Source organism: Thalassophryne amazonica, chromosome 3 (assembly GCF_902500255.1).
Source record: "Thalassophryne amazonica chromosome 3, fThaAma1.1, whole genome shotgun sequence".
NCBI classification, from domain to species: Eukaryota; Metazoa; Chordata; class Actinopteri; order Batrachoidiformes; family Batrachoididae; genus Thalassophryne; species Thalassophryne amazonica.
Genome location: NC_047105.1, coordinates 104,887,260 through 104,901,863, shown reverse-complemented (window position 1 = coordinate 104,901,863; position 14,604 = coordinate 104,887,260). Strand labels below are relative to the sequence as shown.

General features: G+C 48.8%; 1 protein-coding gene across 1 annotated transcript in view; it reads right to left on the bottom strand.

Annotated features, from left to right (window-relative positions):
- Positions 1-2,323: 2,323 nt before the first annotated feature.
- Positions 2,324-14,604, bottom strand: part of LOC117507374 (bone morphogenetic protein 7-like) — a 67,430-nt gene continuing 55,149 nt past the window's right edge. The window contains exons 4-7 of the mRNA XM_034167221.1: positions 13,630-13,836; positions 3,055-3,128; positions 2,857-2,967; positions 2,324-2,768 (exon numbers count right to left, since the gene is read on the bottom strand). Of these exons, the coding sequence (XP_034023112.1) occupies positions 2,619-2,768; positions 2,857-2,967; positions 3,055-3,128; positions 13,630-13,836 (542 nt within the window). The 3' untranslated portion in view covers positions 2,324-2,618. The remainder of the gene's footprint in view (positions 2,769-2,856; positions 2,968-3,054; positions 3,129-13,629; positions 13,837-14,604) is intronic.

Here is a 14,604-nt window from a genome sequence, read left to right as displayed (position 1 = left end):
CTCACATAATGATTCCTTCTTTCACAGACTCGGTTTGTCGCGGCCACCTGGGGGGTGTCAGCGGGGTCCTTGGGTCCGGGTTGGTTCTGGCTCCGGACCGTTGGCACTGCTGGGAGTGCACCGCAAAACCACCACGCCAGACCGCGCACTTTTATATTTTGTCACAGCACTGTTATGTTCATTAAACTCTGTTATCCTTTGTACCGTGCTCTGCTTATTTTATACTGGGTCCTTCAAACGCTGGTCGGTTCTCCGGGCTGCGTCCGACACATAACACAATATACTCAGTTGAGAGGCAATAATCTGCTCCTTATTATTAAGAGAACTTTTCTTTCTTAATAACAAGGAGTCACAGTCACTTTTTTTTTTTGAATGACTGTGACTTAAAGTTGTCTTATTTACTGTTAAACAATGCACAGTAGCTTGCATATGATACTTTTGGCTGGATTTAAACATTGTTTATTCCTGGTTTATGACCTGATTAAATTTCTTTGTTAAATTAGGTTTTCAGATGCCAAAAAATAAATGTATTTGATCTTTGTATTTTTTAATCACTCTTTTAGATTTACTGTTGTATACTGTATTTTGCAATTGGTGCAAATTACTTACTTACATTCTGACACATTTCTCACATTTATAGTGGCAAATATAGAATATAAATGATCAGATGGAAAGTATAGATCTATTTGTTGTTATGGTGTTAAAAATGTTAATAACCGGGGCGCATACGCACGGGGCTGATGACAGGCAAAAAAACACAGTCTACCCACTTCAAAAATGTAGACTACACCACTGTGTATATCTTATATATTATATTCCAATTCTAAGGTGGAACTATGCCAGTATATGAAGGTATATCTAAATATCTAAAAAGGAAGAGTAAAACTGGGGAGTAGAAAAGAGTAGAGTAGAGCCACTTAGGTGCCTGGTCTTGAGAACCCTAAATTTTTTAACGGTTTATCGGTTTAGCATTTTAAAAGTTAACTTTTCACTTAGCAGTTTAATGGTTACTGAAGCTAACTTTTCGGTTAGCTGTGCCCACCACTGCTTGGGGTCAACTGTCCAAACTAATGGAGAGTGTGGTAGAGAGGTGAAGAAGAGAGTGCAGGCAGGGTGAAGTGGGTGGAGAAAGGTGGCAGGAGTGATTTGTGACTGAAGAATATCAGCAAGGGTGAAGGGGAAAGTTTACAAGACAGTAGTGAGACCAGCTATGTTGTATGGTTTAGAGACAGTGGCACTAACAAAAAGACAGGAGGCAGAGCTGAAGATGTTGAGATTCTCTTTGGGAGTGACAAGAATGAACAAGATTAGGAATTAACATATCAGAGGGACAGCTCAGGTGGGACGGTTTGGAGACAAAGTCAGAGAGGAGAGATTGAGATGGTCTGGACATGTGCAGAGGAAGGACCCAGAGTATATTGGGAGAAAGATGCTGAGGATGGAGCCACCAGGCAGGAGGAGAAGAGAGAAGCCAAAGAGGAGGTTTCTGGATGTGCTGAGGGAGGACATGTAGGTGGTTGGTGTGACAGAGGAAGATACACGGTGAGATGGAAACAATTGATCTGTTGTGGTGACCCCTAACGGGAACAGCCAAAACATTACAAAACTGGAAAAAAAGACTTTCTAAACTTTTCTTTTTCATGACCTGTCACAACCTGCCAGTAGTACCTTTTCCAACACTTTGGGAATCACTGCTGTAATAGAAAAGTGTATCACACATTTGTAGTTGCATCTATTCATGCTTCATCACTTATACACACACACACACACACACACAATGTGACTGACAGTTTAATGCTCTATACCACATGAATACAGGACCATGGACAGCTGACCTTGAGACGCTAGCTGCAGGTATTTTCCCTGATTCGCTGTTTCAAGTAATGCGGGGGGTCAGACATTCATAGAAATGCCTGCAGAAATTGCTCTTAACCCTTTAGATCAACCTTAAATGGGAACCCTGGCTGTGGTTCATACTGTGAAGGGACAGAATATGAAAAACTTAAAAGGCAAAAAATAGCACTTCAGTTAACAAAGATGAAACCATAAATCTGCTTCTTGTGTGACAAAATGGATTTATTTCTTTCAGTCTGCCTCCCTGCAGCAGCTGTGTTCAGACAGCAGCTGCAGCGGTGATGGTGGCACACATGATGTTTCTCTAAATCACTCGCACTGTACGTTCTTCATAAGCTCATGTGTGTGTGTGTGTGTGTGTGTGTGTGTGTGTGTGTGTGTGTGTGTGTGTGTGTGTGTGTGTGTGTGTGTGTGTGTGTGTGTGTGTGTGTGTGTGTGTGTGTGTGTGTGTGTGTCTAGACACCAGAACAATATGTCTTGACACTCAGTGGCACCCAATCCCACACACTCTGAAGCTGTCAGACAGGAGCACCACACAAACCAGCTGCCAGAGGTTTTTCCAACAGACCCGATGCTGGCGCGACGAAATGTGAACAAATGCACAATTCTACCCCGGCAAAATTTTATATTCTTGTGCCTGATGCACACGAGTAAACTGAAACGTTGCACATCTGTTGCAAAAATAGAAATTGCACTTGCTATTTGTGTCTTTCTCACACCACGCTGATGTGATGTCCTAGATTTAAAGAGTCTTGGTGGGGGGGTCAGTGACACCCACAGGCTCTGACCACCATGTTGCGGTACTTCTTGAGAATGACATTAGAGCTGTCGTCAAAGTAGAGCACAGAGATGCCGTGGAGCTGCGTAGGTGCACAGCAGGGCTTAGGCACAGTCTCTGGGTTGATAAAGTGCACCTGTGGTGACATCATAAATCATAAAGCCATCATCAAGCATAGAATGACTCTCAGCACAACATCTCATTGGGAATTATTCATGACTCACCAGCGTTTGCACAATAGCATGGTTGGTGGCGTTCATGTATGAGTTTAGCGGGAAGGCACACTCCCCATCACAGTAGTACGCCGCATAGCCCTCTGGTGCTATGATCCAGTCCTGATCAAAATCAAAGCACAAGAAAGTGCCAGTGATGCACCGCCTCTGGAACTTGAAATAAAACTACATCAAAAGTGGGTCTTATACCTGCCATCCCAAATCTCTGAAACTGACATATAGCTCATGTTTTTTACATCCTTCCTTAGAGAGTCCAGGAAGATCTGAAACAGAAAACAGTGCAAATAGTGAACCAGATCAAAAAATAGCAGGTAATAACTACAAGATACACTCAAAATTTCATTCAGGTTATTCATACAATGCCAAATCACAAAATCAATCATCTCAAGGTGCTACACATGAGCAAGGACTAGACTTGGTAAAAGAACAAACCCTTTTTTTTATTACAGAAAGAAGAGTCAAGCAGACTGGACTGAGTGGGGTGACCATCTGCTTACGTCCATGCTAACAAAACAAAATACAACACAGAATTGCAGTGGTGGGCACAGTTAACCCAAAAGTTAGCTTCACTAACCGCTAATCCGCTAACTGAAAAGTTACCTTTTATAACGCTAAACCGATAAACCACTAAAAACCTAGCAGAAGCTACAGCTTATCGCTAACTTTCAGTATTGTCTCTGGTACACTCTCAGCTACTGACAAACCAGTTTTGAGTTTAAGCACCATCAACGCTTCTGATTAAAATCAAAGACGATCACAAACCCAACACAACCAACGAGTCAATGCTTCTGTCTTTGTGCACCCTGCCCACTGCTGTAAGGAAGATAAACTATCTGGATTAATTTGGTTTATAAATCAAAACAATAAGTCAAACCTGCTTTGCTTTTCATGACTTTCACCACACTTCTGGGGCACTGTATGTTGAATGTAAATTACTTTTTTTTTTTCTTTTTTTTTTTTGGTAGCTGCCTGGCAGCCAGGTCACTTCTTCTGGGGTAGAACTGAGCTCAGCTCCTCACAGCTGCCTGACTGCTCCCAGAGCAGAACCAACATGTATGATTTTAGGGTTTACACATGTTTCTGACAGTTATTAACTATGCCAACAAAAAATGTTAATGGACTAAGTTAGCGGAATAAAATTTAGCAGAAGCTAACTGGTCCGCTGATGGTTTTTGAAGTTAACTGAAAAGCTAATTTGCTAACAAAAAAGTTAGCTTTGCTAATTAGTGGTTAGCGGATTAGCAGAACTGTGCTCACCACTGCAGAATTGTAGGAACATGCAGTGACAGTCCCTTCCCCATGTTTGGTACTTCCAAGCATCCCTCAAAAGTCTTTGGGTGGGGCTTGATGCTGATTGGTGAAAGTGTCATGGATGGATAACAGACAGCAACTGGACCGACATGGAGCTACAGACTTTGGCTTTCTTCTCAGTAGACAAGATCCAGTGAATCCTTGAGTAGGAGTGAGAAAATCTACATGGCTATGTCAGTATATCTAGATACTCTTGGAATTTAACACTGAGAATAAGTGATAAGAACAATTTAAACAGCTGAACCAGGACTACAAGTTGATGCGCACTTTTGAACTGTGTGAATAAAATAACCTTGTTTTGTATTTAAAGTGAATTAGTAAGTTCAGATACTTTTAAAACATGCATTGCAGGTTCTGTATTGAATTTAGTGGCAGGGCTGATTGGCTCTTAATAAAAACTAGAGACATTCATCACGAAATGCCTCGCGCGCAGTATTATTTTCCATGCAAAGTGCAGTAATATGTACTTGTAGGGGGTGAAGCCTTATGTGTTTGATATAAACTGGGATATACAATGAAAAAATTGGAGATTGGCATAATATTTACTTAGAGGATGTGACAAACAGTGACCATAAAAAGTCGCTCACGGTCACCAGCCTTCTAAAAAAATGCAACCACTGGTGACCTTGAAATGGAGGTCAAGGTCACCGGCCTTCGAACCCATGCGAAGTACCCCTCCAAGGAATGTACCTGCGAAATATTAAATTTCTGCGAGCAAAAGGTGCCGAGCTACGTTGTGGCAAAGGATTTGACAGTTGTGACCATTGGTGACCTTGAAAAGTAGGTCAAGGTCATTGGCCTTTGAACCCATCTGAAGTACTCCTCCAAGGCATGTACCCACCAATTATGAAGTTTCTGCGAGCAATAGGTGTGAAGCTACGTTGCGGCGAAGGATTTGACAGTTGTGACCACTGGTGACCTTGAAAAGTAGGTCAAGGTCACCGGCCTTCGAATCCATGCGATGTACTTCTCCAAGGCATATACCCACCAAATATGAAGTTGGGTGGCTCTTTTGCCAAATCGGGTAACATCACTCACTCACTCATGCTGTGTCAAAGTTCATTTCTTCACTAGAAATCCCCTCACTTGTGAACACGTCCTCTGTATCAACAGATGACACTATTAGTTGATTTTTATTTTGTAATGCCAACAGCATGTCCATGATGAATTAGGTGAATTTATCCAACACCTTTGAGACTCGGTTCCCTCTAAATACTCAAAATTACTTTTAAAGTATCTTCACTGGATTTATTTTTTTTTAAGTCACTGCTATTTTCTTTCTTTAAGAATGACCCTTTGTTGTGGCAAATTAACTTTGCTGTTGTGTGGGCCGCTGAAGAGGAGGTACTGCTGGCCCACCACCACCAGAGGGTGCCCCGCCTGGAGTGCGGGCTCCAGGCACCAGAGGGCGCTGCCGCCTCACAGGAGCAGCCCAGGTGACAGCCGTCACCCATCACCTGAAACAGCTGACATCCATCAGCTGAGGGGTATATCAGCTGGACGGCATCTCCATCTCATTGCCGAGATATCGTTCTACCAGGAAGGTAACGCACTCAGCCAGTCATCTCATTTCTGAGGAATAACCTTTTTGCTTGTGCTTAAGACAGCTGAAGACTGAACTAGATTCATATCGGATAAGTACCCTACACTGCAGTATTGTTTGTGACTAGAGGTGGAGGTGGTGTTTCCACCCTACGTGTTGCTGGGTGCAGCCGCACCCACATCTGACTGTTTCTGTTCCTCGCCAGCAGTACCAGATCCGACGAGCGGAGGCAGTGGCCACCTGGGAGTTCGGGACTTGGCGGCTCCAGTATTCCCGGGGTTCGGTGGCAGAGGAAATCGGGTGGTTCCGGTTCGACTCGGACGGACGTCTCCTATCGTCGAGCCTGCCCACACGACACCAGTGGAATTGGTTTATTTTTACAATTGTGATCTGTTGTGTTTGTTGTGCGACTTCACAACAGTAAAACCTTGTTATTTGACTTCTTCAATGTCCGTTCATTTGCGCCCCCTGTTGTGGGTCCGTGTTCCTCACTTTCCCCAACAGGATATCTCGGCCAACGTCATGGATCCCGAGGGGCGTCAACCGGCTGTTGAACGGCCAATGGAAGAACAGGACGCGCAGGCATCCGCAGGAGGGGTAATCGGTGAGTTGCAGCGGATCCTCACCGCTTTCACGACTCGGTTAAATTTGATGACCGAGCAGAACGTCCTCCTTAACCGCAGGGTGGAGGCTCTCGCCGCGCAGGTGGAAGCGCGCCCTCCGGGCGCCGCTGCGGCTCTCCCTCCCGTAGACCCTGTGCGTAACATTGACGTTCCACTGGTCGTTCAACGACCCCTCCCACCTTCCCCGGAAGCATACATAAGCCCCCCAGAGCCGTACGGAGGCTGTGTGGAGACGTGCGCGGATTTCCTTATGCAGTGTTCACTCGTCTTCGCACAGCGTCCAGTTATGTACGCGACCGATGCTAGCAAGGTAGCTTATGTAATAAACCTGCTTCGCGGCGAGGCACGCGCTTGGGCTACAGCGCTCTGGGAGCAAAATTCACGGCTCCTTCAGACATATGATGGGTTTGTGAGGGAGTTCAGAACCGTGTTCGATCACCCTAATAGAGGAGAAACCGCTTCAACTGTGCTACTGTCGATGAGACAGGGGCGTCGGAGCGCAGCTGCCTATGCAGTCGACTTCCGCATCGCAGCTGCGAGGTCCGGCTGGAATAGCACTGCCCTCCACGCCGCCTTTGTAAACGGACTGTCATTGGTTCTTAAGGAGCACCTGGTGGCTAAGGACGAACCGCGGGATTTAGATGGGCTCATCGATCTTGTCATACGGTTAGACAACCGGTTAGAAGAACGTCAGCGGGAACGAGACGAAGGGCGTGGCCGGGCACGCGCCTTCCCTCTCCCTTCCGGTTCCGACCGCGCTCCGCCTTCCCCACGCTCCACGGCCCCTGCGCTCCGTGGGGCCACAGCTCCCCCTGCTGACGAAGCTATGGACACGAGTAGGGCAACATTTAGGGCACCAAATGCACAGAGGAGGCGGGCCCACGGAGCTTGTTTTGTTTGTGGCTCGATAGAGCACCACGTAAGAGACTGCCCCGAGCGGTTAAACACCAACGCCCGCCCCTAGAGACTGGGCTAGGGGTGGGCCAAGACATTCACGTGGGACACACCCACATCGCCACACGACTCCCAGTTACGATCCTTTATGAGGACTCAACCCTGAAGGCCCCAGCACTGGTGGACACGGGCTCGAGGGGAATCTGTTGGACAGCAGATGGGCTAGGGAGGTGGAGCTCCCTCTGGTGGCGCTCACCTCGCCTGTGCAGGTGCGGGCACTAGATGGCTCCCTACTCCCTCCGATCACACATAAGACACCACCTGTAACTCTGGTGGTGTCAGGAAATCACCGGGAGGAGATCGAGTTTTTGTGACTCCTGCTACCTCCCGTGTGATTTTAGGGTTCCCCTGGATGGTAAAACACAATCCCCGGATCGATTGGCCGTCCGGGGTAGTGGTGCAGTGGAGCGAGACCTGCCATCAGGCGTGTTTAGGTTCCTCGGTTCCTCCCGGCTCCCAGGCTAAGGAGGAGGTCAGAGTCCCGCCCGATCTGGGGACGGTGCCGGTGGAGTACCATGACCTTGTCGACGTGTTCAGCAAGGATCTGGCGCTCACCCTTCCCCCCCACCGTCCTTATGATTGTGCCATTGATTTGGTTCCGGGCAGTGAGTTCCCATCCAGCAGGCTGTACAACCTCTCACGGCCTGAGCGCGAATCAATGGAGACCTACATCCGGGACTCGTTAGCCGCCGGGTTGATCCGGAATTCCACCTCCCCGATGGGTGCAGGTTTCTTTTTTGTGGGTAAAAAAGACGGCGGACTTCGTCCATGCATTGATTATAGGGGGCTGAACGAGATCACGGTTCGCAATCGATACCCGTTGCCCCTGTTGGATTCAGTGTTCACGCCCCTGCATGGAGCCCGAATATTCACTAAGCTCGATCTTAGAAATGCGTATCACCTGGTTCGGATCCGGAAGGGAGACGAGTGGAAGACGGCATTTAACACCCCGTTAGGTCACTTTGAGTACCTGGTCATGCCGTTCGGTCTCACCAACGCTCCCGCGACTTTCCAAGCATTGGTTAATGATGTCGTGCGGGATTTCCTGCACCGGTTCGTCTTCGTATACCTAGATGATATACTCATCTTTTCTCCGGACCCTGAGACCCATGTTAGGCATGTACGTCAGGTCCTACAGCGGTTGTTGGAGAACCGACTGTTTGTGAAGGGCGAGAAGTGTGAGTTCCACCGCACGTCTTTGTCCTTCCTGGGGTTCATCATCTCCTCCAACTCCGTCGCTCCTGATCCGGCCAAGGTTGTGGCGGTGAGAGACTGGCCCCAACCCACAAGCCGTAGGAAGCTGCAACAGTTCCTCGGCTTCGCTAATTTCTATAGGAGGTTCATTAAGGGCTACAGTCAGGTAGTTAGCCCCCTGACAGCCCTGACCTCTCCAAAAGTCCCCTTCACCTGGTCGGATCGTTGCGATGCCGCGTTCAAGGAGTTGAAACGTCGGTTCTCATCTGCACCCGTTCTGGTGCAGCCCGATCCTAGTCGCCAGTTGGTGGTTGAAGTGGACGCCTCGGACTCAGGGATAGGAGCCGTGCTGTCCCAGAGCGGGAAGACCGATAAGGTCCTTCACCCGTGTGCCTATTTTTCCCGCAGGTTGACCCCGGCCGAACGGAACTATGACGTCAGCAATCGAGAACTCCTTGCGGTGAAAGAGGCTCTTGAGGAGTGGAGACATCTGTTGGAGGGAACGTCTGTGCCATTCACGGTTTTCACTGACCACCGGAACCTGGAGTATATCAGGACCGCCAAGCGGCTGAATCCCAGGCAAGCCCGCTGGTCACTGTTCTTCGGCCGTTTTGACTTCCGGATCACCTACCGTCCCGGGACCAAGAACCAGAGATCGGATGCCTTGTCCCGGGTACATGAAGATGAGGTCAAAACGGAGCCGTCGGATCCCCCGGATCCCATCATCCCGGAGTCCACTATCGTGGCCACCCTCACCTGGGACGTGGAGAAGACCGTCCGGGAGGCCCTGGCACGAAGCCCGGACCCCGGAACCGGGCCGAAGAACAGGCTCTACGTCCCACCAGAAGCTAGGGCTGCGGTCCTGGACTTCTGTCACGGTTCTAAGCTCTCCTGTCATCCTGGGGTGCGAAGAACCGTGGCGGTCGTCCGGCAGCGCTTCTGGTGGGCATCCCTGGAGACCGACGTCCGGGACTATATCCAGGCCTGTACCACCTGCGCCAGGGGCAAAGCCGACCACCGCATGTCCTCGGGTTTGCTACAGCCACTGCCCGTACCTCATCGCCCCTGGTCTCACATCGGCCTGGATTTTGTCACGGGCCTCCCGCCGTCCCAGGGAAACACCGTCATCCTCACGATAGTGGACCGATTCTCCAAGGCGGCCCACTTCGTGGCCCTCCCGAAGCTCCCAACGGCCCAGGAGACAGCGGACCTCCTGGTCCACCACGTCGTCCGGCTGCATGGGATACCATCAGACATCATCTCCGATCGCGGTCCCCAGTTCTCCTCGCACGTCTGGAGGAGTTTCTGCCGGGAACTGGGGGCCACGGTCAGTCTCTCGTCCGGGTATCACCCCCAAACCAACAGGCAAGCAGAACGGGCCAACCAGGAGATGGAGCAGACACTACGTTGTGTGACAGCCGCGCACCCGGCGGCCTGGAGTACTCATCTGGCCTGGATCGAGTACGCCCACAACAGTCAAGTGTCGTCAGCCACCGGCCTCTCCCCTTTTGAGGTGTGTTTGGGGTATCAGCCCCCATTGTTCCCGGTGGTTGAGGGAGAGGTCGGTGTGCCCTCGGTCCAAGCCCACCTGCGGAAGTGCCGTCGGGTGTGGCGTGCCGCCCGTTCTGCTTTATTGAGGGCCCGGGCGAGGGCTAAGGCCCATGCAGACCGGCGGCGGACCCCAGCCCCTACGTATCGCCCCAGGCAGGACGTGTGGCTATCCACCAAGGACATACCACTGCAAGTAGCCTCCCCGAAACTCAAAGACCGATACATAGGACCGTATAAAATCCTCCAAATCGTCAATCCCGCTGCAGTGAGGCTTCAGCTTCCGGCCTCACTGCGGATCCATCCTGTATTCCATGTGTCCAGAATCAAGCCACGTCACACTTCACCCCTCTGTACTCCCGGTCCGGCGCCACCTCCTGCCCGGATCATCGACGGCGAGCCGGCTTGGACCGTGCGCCGGCTTCTGGATGTCCGACGGATGGGCCGGGGTTTTCAATACCTGGTGGACTGGGAGGGGTACGGCCCCGAAGAACGCTCCTGGGTGAAACGGAGCTTCATCCTGGACCCGGCCCTCCTGGCCGACTTCTACCGCCGCCACCCGGGCAAGCCGGGTTGAGGGGGGGGGGGGTCCTGTTGTGTGGGCCGCTGAAGAGGAGGTACTGCTGGCCCACCACCACCAGAGGGTGCCCCGCCTGGAGTGCGGGCTCCAGGCACCAGAGGGCGCTGCCGCCTCACAGGAGCAGCCCAGGTGACAGCCGTCACCCATCACCTGAAACAGCTGACATCCATCAGCTGAGGGGTATATCAGCTGGACGGCATCTCCATCTCATTGCCGAGATATCGTTCTACCAGGAAGGCAACGCATCTCATTTCTGAGGAATAACCTTTTTGCTTGTGCTTAAGACAGCTGAAGACTGAACTAGATTCATATCGGATAAGTACCCTACACTGCAGTATTGTTTGTGACTAGAGGTGGAGGTGGTGTTTCCACCCTACGTGTTGCTGGGTGCAGCCGCACCCACATCTGACTGTTTCTGTTCCTCGCCAGCAGTACCGGATCCGACAAGCGGAGGCAGTGGCCACCTGGGAGTTCGGGACTTGGCGGCTCCAGTATTCCCGGGATTCGGTGGCAGAGGAAATCGGGTGGTTCCGGTTCGACTCGGACGGACGTCTCCTATCGTCGAGCCTGCCCACACGACACCAGTGGAATTGGTTTATTTTTACAATTGTGATCTGTTGTGTTTGTTGTGCGACTTCACAACAGTAAAACCTTGATATTTGACTTCTTCATTGTCCGTTCATTTGCGCCCCCTGTTGTGGGTCCGTGTTCCTCACTTTCCCCAACATTTGCAAATAAATGACTGCACTAAAAACTATTTAATTAATAAGACCAGAAGAGTGGAAAGAGACCCGAAACAAGCACAAAGTGGCAAAAGATGAATCCACCAGTGTCATTCCTGGCATATTGCTTCTACCTGTGCACCTAAAATGCAACCACTGGTGACCTTGAAATGGAGGTCAATAATGGGCCCATCTACCCGCCCGAAGAGTTGAACTAATTGAGATCAGTTGGTTTAGTGAATGAATGGAACAAATATGTGGTAGGACTTTTACTCACTGAAGCAAGGGTATCCCCACTTCTGATCACTGATTTTTAGGTCATGGGCCAGCATGACAGCTGTAGACATTTGCTATCATTAGACGACTTAGGATGTCTAGATTACAAAAAAACTGGTAACAGCAAAAATACTGGGACTCGCTATGACATATGAGCACTTTTATTGACCTACCCTACCCAAAAGAAAATGTCAGATTAGGAAATTTGATATTTATGTATACAACATAAAGAGTTGCAAAATCGAAAACATTTAAGAAAATGGGACATGAAAGCTGTCTTTACACAGAATAGACATTTTGAATTATGTGCACAGCTTTATTGTGTCAAAAGGTATACTCGATTGAAGTATGATACCCTGTGAAAAATAAAAATACGAGGTCTGTTAGAAAAGTATCCACTCTTTTTTTTTGTTGCAAAAACCTGATGGATTTGAATCACGTGTGCTTGCATGAGCCAACCTTGAACCTTCGTGCGCATGCGTGAATTTTTTCACGCCTGTCGATTGTGTGGGGTGCTCTCGGCGGATTTTCGTTGCAAGGAAAATAGCGGAACGACTGGAGCAGCGCTACTGCATCAAATTTTGCCAGAAACTGGGCAACAGCCAGGTGGAAACCATTCGGAAGATTCAGACGGCTTTTGGTGACGATGCTCTGGGCATCACACAGATTAAGGAGCGGTACAACCGGTTTTTTGTGACTATTCGAGAAATTGTGGAAGAGGTGGGCATCATTTTTCGGAGTCCAGCATGTCCTGTGAGACTTCAACACGGAGGTGCTTTTGCTCCGCCGTCAGCAGCTTCGGCACGAATTTCACCGCCACTCTTTTCATGGCCAAATCTTCTGTCACAGTGGAATGTGCCGATAAAGTGCTGATGTCCACCTCTTTCCACAATTTCTCAGATAGTCACATGATGGTCCCACATCACCACAGCATTCACTTTGGAAATGATCTGGTCATTTCAGCATGTTGATGGCCGACCGGAGCGTGGCTCGCTCTCCACCGTTGGGCGGACGTCTTTAAACCGGTTGTACCGCTCCTTAATCTGTGTGATGCCCAGAGCATCGTCACCGAAAGCTGTCTGAATCTTCCGAATGGTTTCCACCTGGCTGTCGCCCAGTTTATGGCAAATTTTGATGCAGTAGCGCTGCTCCAGTCGTTCCATCATTTTCCTTGCAATGAAAATCCACCGAGAGCACAACACATGTCCTCACACAAAGGCTGCTTCCCAGCAAATGACAGGCATGAAAAAATTCACGCATCCGCACGAAGGTTCAAGGTTGGCTCATGCAAGCACACGTGATTCAAATCCATCAGGTTTTGCAAAAAATAAAAAGGTCGGATACTTTTCTAACAAACCTCGTACTTGCACAAAAACAAGGCTATAAGATTTAGATGTTTAGCACAATGAAAATCATTACACCTATCTGTACAAAATGTATATGCCATTCCAAAGTGTGACGTGTAAGCTTTCATTTCCTCCAAAAACTATTCAGATCGGACGTATATTGACAAAGATACTGACCATTTCACAAATGCCTGACATCATATACGCGCAAACCAGGTGGAATGTACCAATCAGTACAATGTGCTTCTTGTATCTTTCAGTCTCTTTGCAGATCAGAGTGTATGCCTTCATACAAACCCCATGTCAAAGGTTGTAATGCTATACTCTTGACCTACTTCATGTGTGGTCTCTTCTGCTTCTCGCAGACATTCTTTGACAGTTTTGTATTCCATCATAGGGTGGTTAATGACAGGGTAGTAATCGAAGAGTTCTAATGATACCAGATTTATAGGGTTGAGTGCGGTGGGTGCGGTGGGTGCAGTGGGTGCATGGGGGACCATGCTGGCCCATGACCTATTTGTATTTTTCAGTTGACTTAATGTTAGCAAATGGATTTTTGCTCAACATTTTAACATTAAAGTCATTTAATGTTTTTAAAAGACTGACCCTCAAGTAGATGATTTTTTTTTATACGTTTGTGTGATTGTGGTCAATGTGTTTTTCACACCTGTTGCAGCCTCCACTGCCTTTAGTGCATCTTGGACAGTCTTCTGAGATTTGGAGCGATTAGAGTTGCGCCCTTTGCTGCCGTGAGCGGAGCGGACGCTGCGGAAGTGAACCTCATTGGCTTTGAAGTAAGCAACCAGGAAGGGCTGCTTGTCTTGGGAACCGCTACTTGCCACCAGACCGGCCCGTCGGAGGTTCTTCCTATGACCTAAAAGTTGATCAAGTGTTATATGGGGGAGTACAACTGCTATGGGAGTAAATCTAACACCCATCCGCATTTTCTGATATACACTCAACAAAAATATAAACGCAACATTTTTGGTTTTGCTCCCATTTTGTATGAGATGAACTCAAAGATCTAAAACTTTTTCCACATACACAATATCACCATTTCCCTCACATATTGTTCACAAACCAGTCTAAATCTGTGATTGTGAGCACTTCTCCTTTGCTGAGATAATCCATCCCACCTCACAGGTGTGCCATATCAAGATGCTGATTAGACACCATGATTAGTGCACAGGTGTGCCTTAGACTGCCCACAATAAAAGGCCACTCTGAAAGGTGCAGTTTTGTTTTATTGGGGGGGGGATACCAGTCAGTATCTGGTGTGACCACCATTTGCCTCATGCAGTGCAACACATCTCCTTCGCATAGAGTTGATCAGGTTGTCAGTTGTGGTCTGTGGAATGTTGGTCCACTCCTCTTCAATGGCTGTGCAAAGTTGCTGGATATTGGCAGGAACTGGTACACGCTGTCATATACGCCGGTCCAGAGCATCCCAAACATGCTCAATGGGTGACATGTCCGGTGAGTATGCCGGCCATGCAAGAACTGGGACATTTTCAGCTTCCAAGAATTGTGTATAGATCCTTGCAACATGGGGCCGTGCATTATCCTGCTGCAACATGAGGTGATGTTCTTGGATGTATGGCACAACAATGGGCCTCAGGATCTCGTCACGGTATCTCTGTGC